Consider the following 10,630-nt stretch of genomic DNA (forward strand, 5'->3'; position numbering starts at 1 on the left):
TCACTTGTTAATCTACACGTTCTTCTGCACATTCTTTCCAATGAATTACCTTATTATTCTCGGTCAAATTATGGAACCTTTAATACAAAAATTTTAGTTTATCTAGTTTTTTATGTTCATTTTTTTTTTCGCCCTTTACATTTATTTATAACTTGTATTTACTTTGACAAAAATGGTTTATTCCAACATTTTTGAAAAGGGTGTTACTGGGAATTTCCTTATTAATGACTTACACTGGCAAGTGATACCATTTAATTTAGAAAACAGAAGTTACTTCCCTTTAACTAAATGCCATTATCTTTAATACTTTACCAAGCTGGTGATACCTAGGAATAGAAACATATTGTTCAAAGTGACTTAGTTGAACATAAACACGAACACAAAAGTATATGAAATATGTACAGAATGCATTAATGGAAGAAAAGCTGAATAGCAATACATGTATACTTAAACTTCTTCGTTTCTTTGTTTATCATAGTTCATGTATTACTTTTTTGTATTTTATGGCTGTTATCCGAGAAACAAGATAGCATGTTAGCCAACTTTCTTGCAAGGTATTTTAAGGGGCTCATAAAGAAAATTCCATATAAAATTGAAATGTAGTCACATGAGATGGGGGGCCGCTGCAGAAAGGGACTACTGTACAGTAGTGCCCTCACAAGAGACTACCCTATTTGCAGCATAGAGGTCTTACAAAGGGGTGCATTATCAAATGAAATTTAACCAAAAATTTAATGCCTGAAAGTTCTTATGCACATTGTACATTTGTTATTGATTAGCTATTTCATTTCTGGTATCCCCAGGAGTCTTCAAGAAATTATTTCAATGTCATTTGAATCACGATTTTCCTTGTTTGCCTTTTTCAACTCTATTCTGTGTAAAACATTTTAGAATAGATTACCTTAGTTACATGTAATTCCTACAGAGCCAGGTGAGCCTAGTTTACCATTAAACCTAATAATTTTGTGTCTGAGCCAACAAGGAAGCTTAAAGAAAAAATACAAGGATAACAAAATCAGCTGTAAAATACCTCACAATCATTATCCAACTTAAACAGATAGTACTTATCAGATACATTATATTTTACAGGATAAAAAACAATCAAATTCCAATCAATTTTTTTATGTCAATACCCTTTAAATGGCCACTCAAAGAAGATCTGAAGGCAATCCATTGGAGGTCACGTAAATAACTTAATATAAAATACATGTAGTATGGTTTATCATATACTTATTATAAATAAAGGTAAAATTTTACTCCTCGATAAATCTTAAAACATGAATGGTTTTCTGATGAAAATCCAATAAAGGCCCACTTCCAGAATTTATTGCATGCCTCTGTCATTGTTTGGAACTTTATCACACCCTTTCCAGGCATTTCTTGAACATTTTAAATTGTTTACAAACATTAACACAACAAAAGCAGTCCTCGTTCATGTCTTCCAAGATATTTGACTTAGTTTTGGAGTATATGATAAACAGGATATAACACAGTATTTATCTACATGTAACAATATGCTTTATTAACCCTCATTCATGTCATCATCCCTAAAGTCTGATGGTTCTAGGGCTGAAAACATTACCACAGGCTGGAAAAGCATATGATATGAAAAATGCTACATGTAATATCTATCACATGGCTCTTTCATCATGCTGAAAAAGATTTATCAATTACTAGTAGACTGCAAATCATATCCATTAACCACTTGCACAACCTCCAATTGAAAATTAATTTGTTAGTTCTTCTATGGGAAGATATTCACGGGGGTGGGGGCAAAATTGAAGATACAATTTTAGTATCAATGGTTACAACAACCCTGGGACATAAATGCAATAAATTTTGGAAGCTCCATATACAAATGAAAGTGGCTAACTTGTACAGAAAGACATTATTTAGACTTCATCGCTGGTGGTTTTAATTGAATCTAATATCATCAAACTGATCTAGTTAATAACAAATAAATGATATTAAGTTCTACAAACAAATATTTACAAATATATCACAGATCCTAAATGCTAAGCAAGACCGTTTAGGCTACTCCAGAAAAAATACATGTTCTTTGAACCAGCTAGCACCAAAAATATTTACCTCAAATAACAAGAAAAAACATCCCATATAAATTTTTCCAACAACTGAAAAAAAAGTTCTCTGCCAAACTGTTCTGAAAATCAAAAATTTGAACTACAAGGAAATAATTAAAAAAAAAAAAACAAAACTAATGAGCACATTTCGTGGTTACAAGTATTTTTTTTATTTTGGAAAAGTATCAACTCCTCATACAAATATTTCCTGACAATGCTCAAAGAGCAAGTAATCAATTATGAATGGCCTACATGTACATTAAAATTAATTACAAAAATCTATAACCAAACGGTTCTTTAATGACAACTACAGGTACATGTATGAATCATATGTTCATTAACATGTATTATAGTAAAAATACTTAATAAATGGAACAGGAGACAATGACCTGTAATACAATTAAAGGTAATAAATATTCCAGTATACTGAACTTAATATCAATCTTATAGTGCATAAAATGATGATGTACAGAGGATAGAGTCTGTCTTCCCTTAATTGAATGACACTCACATTATGAATTGAAAAGGAGATTTAAAGTTATATCACACAATTCAATAAGCAAAGATGTAAAGTTTTAACTGTCTTCTTTAATAGTTTTCCAGTCAACCACCAAAAAAAGTTAATCAGGTGATCGTTATTTATTCCAGGGAAGACCAACTCTATCTCCAGAACATCACCATTGTATGCACTATAATGTCCATATAAATACTTCAAATTATATTATGAAAATGAAATAACAATAAAAAAAACAATGATTTGGTAAGGAAGAAATAACAATAAAAAATATTTACATAGCTAGCACTATTGCTTTGGAGGATACATAATCTGAAGTAACCAAAGCATATCAAGTCTTCAAGCTATTGTTTTCAGTAAATCAAAATTAAAGTGTTAAAGAATAGCTCATTTTTAACACACCTATAGTTGTTTTTTTTATTCAAATCAGCAGATATATCACAATTTCCCAACAAGCATGTTTTTTTTTAAATTGTTTTAAATTAAGAAATTTGTTTTTAAAATGTTTTGATTGGTAAAGATACCATTAAAGGCAAAAAATAACTTGATTTATTACAATTATTCCTTATGAATGCAAAATAATTTCACAATTACAACTCAACTGAATTTTAACATTTCCTTAAATTCAATAAATGGGGAATCATGATGAACAAACAATCCTTGAAAAATATCATATCAAGTAAAAGCACTTGCATCTTTATTTAGATGGCAGAGTAAGTCTTATGCAACATCAAAGAGCTGAAAACACTACATGCGTGTTTTCTAAAGTATGTTCACCATGTAGGTGCAGAAAAAATAAAATTTACAAGAGCTGCAATGTACATCATTTTTTTTTAAATGCTATGGTTTAATTCTGTAATAGTTTATGTAGGCTTTCATGGCCTCGGGTAGTGGAAGTTTGTAAATTTTCTCTTGCATGTAAACCTTAATATTTTCTTTAGGTTCACCATCATCTCCAACTGATATGCAATCTTTTTCTTTGTCTTTGACAATACCTTCATCAGAATCATTGTTGTTTTCTGAATTTTTTACATCCATTTCATCCTCTTCAAGGATCTGATCACAATAGCTCCTCTCAGGGCTACTTTCATCAGGTGAGCTTTTCTGACTACTTGAATGTCCATTTGTCATTTCTGGCATATGGTCGTCAACAAAAGAACCAAAAGCAGAAGCTTCTGAAAATGATCCAATACCTGATGTTTCTGAGGTATCAGCACTATTATTTGACATGCACCTTGAAGTTTTATTAGCTCTCACTGCATTTAGATGCATGATATCTGCAATATCCATACCCCTCTCAACTTCATCATCATCCGAACTTTCCTCTTTACAGTTATTTTCACTTTTATCTTCAGTTTTTATCTTCTTATTTGTACTTTCTTCATTTTCCATTTCCTTCTCCTCTATTTCATCTACCTCTTGGTCATCATCATCTGCTGATTCGTCTGCATGTCGGAATCTTTCTAACTGATCCATATATTGATGGACCCGTAAAATGTCTCTCATTTCCTCTATTCTGGATGTTAACTGACTGAGTCTCAACCCCATTCTTGGGTTGGACACTGAAACTGATGCTTCATCATCTTCTTCCATGTTTTCATCAACGTTCTCATTTATGGGCACATCTTTTCCATTACTTTTGTTGAGCTGATCACATGTGCTTTCTTTCTCTTTTCCACTTTTAGCATTTTTTTCACTTGAATGACTTTCAATATCGTCATCGGTGTCAAAGAAATTATCTGGAATTCCACCTCCACTTTCCTCATCCTCCTCGATCCTTGAATTTCTTGTAGGTATTTTTACAATATTTTCCTCTGTATCACTGTCCTCAATATCACTGTTACGTTCTAATCTCTGTTGTCTTGGTGGAAGTGAGTCAAAATCATATTCATCACCACTTTCATCAAAATTACTCAACATTATCATTCCAACATTTGTTGGTACAATGTTAATTCTCCTTTTGTTTGAGGTTTGTTGAGACTTTTTGGGCTTTTTCGGTTTTTTGCGAACAATTCGTAAGTCAGGGTGTTCTTTGTGTATCATTGATCTGAGAATTCTTCGTATATTGACTCGGCAGAGGTTTTGTAGCGAAGGAAGATCTACAGCAGCTGAAAAAAATAAGTTGGTACAAAATTAACGACTGCAAAGGTAACTTGTTCAAAGTAGTAAAACTAAAAACTTCAATTATGCATTGATAAACCTTGTATCAGTACGTGCATTATTAATGATATTTATAAAAAAAAAACATATTTTACAATCAAGAACAAACAAAAAAAAAACTTTTTAAGTGTAAGTGTTTATAAGAATCAGGCAAAATTGGATGCATGACAAAACCCCACAAATCAGACAATATGATTTCACTCACGGATGCTTTCTTTATTTGAAAAGACCATTATCCGATCTTTGGATCACTAGATTTGCTCAGACATTTTCCAATAGAATGTTAGAAAAGTGAGGTTTTTGACAGAGTTATCTGCCCTTAAAATGTACATTTTCAGTGCATTTCAATAAAATTATAATTCAAAGAACCAACATGATATGGAAAATTTTTCTTTTTTCCTTGATTCTGATGGTGCAAATAGTCAAATTAAACTTTCAAAATTGTGGGTTTTTCCATACCATGTTTCACCCACAGCCTGATTCTTACAAATACTGACACTTAATCTTGCATAACCTGTATAAACTGTTCTTGTTTTGTATCTTTTTTTTATTCCTGAGAAGTATTTTACTGTGAAAAACACCATACATGCATACTTTAAATGCAACAGCACAAAAATAAACACAGCAGAATCTAACTGCCTACCTAATTCTATCATACCAATAATAAACTAATTTACAGTTATTCATAGTTCTCAAATTCTCCTTTTTGCTGCTGATATATCTATTATTTTCGCTCATTACTATTACTTGACTTTTCATTTTTCTAGGTCAATTTATAATACATCTCTCATACATGTAAATTAAATATGAAGGGCTATAAGCTATCTACATACGTAATTCTGATGTTTTAGAAGCCTCATCCTCTGTTGGGATTATAAGAGTGGCAAATGAAACTGACATTACATTTTTGGACTCCCACTTTGCCTCTTCAACTCGTTTTATCTGCAAAAGCTGTAATAACAATATATTTTTCATATATAATGATCATGATGGCTCAGTAATATTTCAAATGCAAATGAGTAATCTAGGGAACCAAGGTTCTAGCAGTAATCAAAAGAATGTATTCCAGGGACCAAGACTCGACATCGAAAACAGACATACACAACAAAGAACATAAAGTAACTAAAACAATACATACAAATTAACAAAAGCAAATGAGCAACTCAGACTCCACTAAAAACTGGGAGCATGGACCAGGTCCACCGGTAGGGTAAGCATCTTCTGATTTTCTAGAAACACCCGCTGAGTTGCTCATAAAAAGTCAAGTCCGGGTAGTCGAATAAATGCTCCAAAGGGAGTAGCTTGACATGGCCCAAGAGGTCAACCAAAAACAGTTGGGATGAGTATGGATGACCCCTTCAATAAAACAGCCCCTAATATGAATTGCAATTTCAAAAATGTTTGAAACAGAAAAAGAATTATACCAGAATGGAAGTGGTCCCAGTTTAGTAGCCCCTAATCCCTTAACAGTGCAAGGCATAACCTCCAAAATCAATCCCACCCTTTCTTTGACAATTACAGCATATTTTTAACACTTGTATAAAAAAAATGATGCTGGTTTTGGGAAGAAAATGTTAGTACTGAGTACAAAAATTTAAGAAGGTAACACGAACATTAATTACATTGAAACAATTTTCGTGTTGTGAAGATGAATTTTGCTTAGTTTAACATATGGTATATTACCTGATCATTCAGGGGCATAACAAGAATTCCACCAACTCTCAATAAATTTTTTATGTAATTTTCATGTTCAGGTGGACAAGCAGCACCACAGTAAACACGATCATATAGCATCATATCTGTTGGCAGTTGTAAACAATTTCCATTGGCGAAGAGAGGTTCACAGAATTCAAAATCGTCAAATGTACAACAAGCTTCCTTAAACTCTTCCACTCTTTGCTGGGCATATTCTACAACATCCTGGTAAAATTCTACACCATGATTTATACCATAAGGTCCTGAAAAATGAAAGTTTATTAATGAATAATTTGACTTCAGAAGTACATGAAACAAATTTTCTGATTGGATAACACAGTTTCATTTATCATCTCATAGACATAATTCCACTATGTACTGGTAACAGTGATGTCATCAACATTTTTTTTAATGATTACCTTGTTTCAAAAAAATACCAAATTTGATCGTAAGGGTTAAATGCAAAATTTGTTGTGCCCATTTGAAATAACCGCAATCCACGGAGGCTACATCTTTATAGAGAGTAAGATTATATTAGTCACTCATGGGCAGATCAAGAGATATACATGTACACAAGGGGCTTCCAGGCTTTTATTTGCTCATTTTTGTCCAAATTTACCAAAAAAGGGGAGCTTCTGATCAACAGAACCCCTAGGACTGCTACTGGTCATTCAGGTTCTTTAGTTGGTGGTTCTGTTCAGTATTAATCCAACACAGTCAGTCTAGTTTAGCTTTTTACCCTTTGACCTGAAACAGCTAATCTATTGAAACTAAGTCACCCGATTGTAATTCTGTTTCCAGATTTGCCAAATACTGATAACTTAGTGGTGTTAAAAAAAGGTATCAAAATTTGATATCACATCTCATCTCATCTGTCAATTTTTTATGATGAAATATTGAGAATTTAAAGTAAAAAGAACAGTTTGAATGTGTCAGCTATTTTTTTTTAAAGATACAATGTAGTACTTGTTTGGTTTGCTGAGAATACCTAAAAAATCTTATTATTTAATCATGTTAATAGCTTTTGAAATTTCATTATTATTCAATAAGTTTACTTTCTTATATAACATACTTTCAATTAGCATTGGAATATCAATAGACATGACCACAGGAAATGTTCATAAAAATTATATTTAGCAGGTGTATTGGTATCAATTGTATGGCAATGTTCATCGTAACATTTTCATCGAGAGCTGTATTAGCAAAAGTCTAATTTTACCTAAAATAAGTCCAACCATGGTACTCAAATAACCAGTTCCACTCCCTAAGTTCAAGAATGAAAGTCCAGGTTCCAGAGACAGAGATTCCATAACCTCTGAATAAATACAGGGGGCAGACATGTGTAAATGTCCATTTTTCCAGGCAAGATCTTTATAAGCACTGCCTTTATGTTCATCTGTGTAGTAATGAGCTCTATCAACAGCTCGGAAAACTTTTTCTACAAGAGGTGTTTTAATATAGTCAGCTTCCACTAAATTGTCTATGAGCTCATCATTGTCTTCTCCTCGACTCACTGCTCCACCCATTGTGAACCAGTGAATTATAGTGCCTTAAAATAGAAATAATTTGTAAAAACAATCACCCTTTCCATTTAGGCAAAAAAAAATGTGTGTTTGCAGTCATCCATCTGACCCTCATTTTATCGCTGTGACCCAACTTTTTATATCAGCAATTTTCTGAAATTCCGGAACTTCAGCCCTTTCCTGTCACCAGTACCAGTATTAATCATATTAAAACAACAATGGCGGCCTCCAGTGCCAGCACTGTCAGCAATTTAAAAAGAAAACTAGCTGATACACAAGCATGTGCACCATTACAGTGTCTTCTGTTTCTCTCTATGAAGCTTATTCGTCAAGAAACTACAATTGTACTCCCCCTCCCCAAAAAAATCTGACCAACCAACCCTATCTTTTTTTCAGCATGTGAAATTAACACATTTTTTTTTGGTCTTAGCTATAGTAAATAGAACACTGGTTATAGAATTGTGTCTTTATACACCGAACATATTTTATGCATATCAGGAAAAGAATGTGTGATCAAATAAATAGACCAAGATTTGTACTAGTCCAACACACTGTAATGTACTAATATAAAAGTACCGGGTGTTTCGTTCTGACTCAGTCAGGGATTGATACCATGACCTCCTGCACTTTAGATAAACACATTATCAGAAAACTATTTGAATTACCTGCAACCTGATTAGTAGTCTCACTTTACCAGGTTGCAATTGTACCATTTGGGGTATAGTTAGATTTTGATTTTTGTTTGTATTTACCTATCCAGTGCCAATAACAAAACTATAAGAAAGGGCATTAACCCATGGGTGTTAACCTTCCGTTTTTGGTGGGACTCTCCAATAATTTTACCTTTTTGAGGCAAAAGGCCGAGTGCAATAGAACACCTGATCATTCTCAGTACCAAAGGACAAATGTTCTGGTCTATTGCATCCAACCCATTTAATAACTGTTTCATTACCTAATTTGTCTATGATATATAATAAATAATGGAAATGGGGAATATGTCAAAGAGACAACCATTCGACCATGAATAGGAAATTGACCGCTCCATGTTTATGAATTGGCAGACGAGAGTCACATCTACATTTTTACACATGAGTTTTTTGTGTGTAAATTCCAATTCAATGAAGTGCTTAAAAAAAGTTCAACCAACCAAAAGGCTTAGATAAATGTCATTATGGGATCAGTGCAAGACTTCTCAAGGAGACTATTGCACCATGCAATAGTACATCGACAGTGCAATAGATCGCCCTGTCCTGAATAAATTTTGAAAATAGAGAAAAATATGTGTATATTTAATAAACAAGATAAAACCTTATAATTAGGTAATAACATGATTTACAATTTTGAATGGCTAGTTATGTCAAGATTTTACAAACTTTGTGGCCGAACAGAACTTGCCGTTCAGTGTGGCTGATCAATTTACAGACGTTGCGAAAAAAACATTCCCTGACAAAAAAATTTCACAGAAATTTTAATGTAAAAGGACTAAATGCACCCAAATCATAAAGCAGGCTATCATACCAAGTCTTCGGGCTACTAACGTACAGCTATTGCAAACCATTCAGTATTTTATGTGATGATAGCAATGGTAGCCAAAAAGTTCTTTGCTACTCTTGTTCGCATTTTCAAAAATGGAAGCAGGTCAATCAAAACCAGATTCATTGACCTGCCAGTGGTGAACATTGGAAAAGGGCAAAATCTATTTTATGCCATACAAAGCATCACTTCTGTGAACAACATGTATAATACATATTGTTGATTCATTTGTATATGTCATGTACTTACGGTTTTGAAAAAAAATTGAATCCTCTGTATTTTTTACTTTATAACATAATAAAATATGTTGATAATGTTGTCACACAAAATCTCCCGCAATTTTATGATGGATTGCAGATCTCCCACACTTAGGTTCGACTAGGTTAACAGATATGGCAATAACTCCTAAATATTTGGTTTTTATACTATGGGTTGAATCTAAGTTGACTTATTCTTATATCTGTCAGTCCAAGGTATTTTGACTCCAAGAGTGATCGCAGGTCAAGGTTAAATGGCAAGGTGTCAAATACAAATCAAAGCCCAGTACAATGTATATTTCCTTCAACTGAAAGGAATACATTGCAAGAGAGCACTAATAGAAACAACCTATTAAATTCAAATCTTCTTTAATATTCTACAAACCAATTTTGCAAGATTGAGGGAAACGTAATAAACATGTACAGGCCAAGTGATCAGCTGGTCCTGACAACTATCTGTAAACCTTGAATTGCACACATGACATCAGCGCAAATTTGTGAAATATTTTAAAATACTTATGCATGACATTGAAAAAAGATCTGTACTAACTTTTTGTCGTTTAGCTTCGTTCAAAGCCTCAAAATTTTCTTATTTTTCAGGAAGCCATTGCTCGACCAAAACAACAACAAAGTAAATGTGACGTCATTTAAGCATTCTAGATTACTTGGATTTCACGTTCTGTAGTATGGAAAAGGCTCGAGAGTGTTAATAATTTTATTAACCTTTGAACTTTTCTTTTTGTAATCATATTAAATTCAACGTATTAATTATTGTTATTGTCGGAAATATTAATGAAATTAAAAAAAAAATTAAATCGAAAGTAGATTTGTTGTTTCCTTTATCATAATGAGGGATAACACCAAAGA

At 32.7% G+C, this 10,630-nt stretch overlaps 1 protein-coding gene across 1 annotated transcript; it reads right to left on the reverse strand.

Moving 5' to 3' along the window:
• Positions 1-1,888: 1,888 nt before the first annotated feature.
• LOC148628659 (uncharacterized) lies at positions 1,889-10,421 on the reverse strand. Its single transcript, XM_088591805.1, has 5 exons — positions 10,314-10,421; positions 7,670-7,999; positions 6,439-6,713; positions 5,589-5,706; positions 1,889-4,703 (listed from the first exon to the last, which is right to left on the reverse strand). The coding sequence occupies exons 2-5, from the start codon at positions 7,974-7,976 to the stop codon at positions 3,436-3,438; spliced, it is 1,968 nt and encodes a 655-aa protein (XP_088447931.1). The 5' UTR covers positions 7,977-7,999; positions 10,314-10,421; the 3' UTR covers positions 1,889-3,435.
• Positions 10,422-10,630: the final 209 nt, after the last annotated feature.

This window comes from Perna viridis, chromosome 1 (genome assembly GCF_037379345.1).
Source record: "Perna viridis isolate PV_CMFRI_1.1 ecotype Kerala chromosome 1, ASM3737934v1, whole genome shotgun sequence".
NCBI classification, from domain to species: domain Eukaryota; kingdom Metazoa; phylum Mollusca; class Bivalvia; order Mytilida; family Mytilidae; genus Perna; species Perna viridis.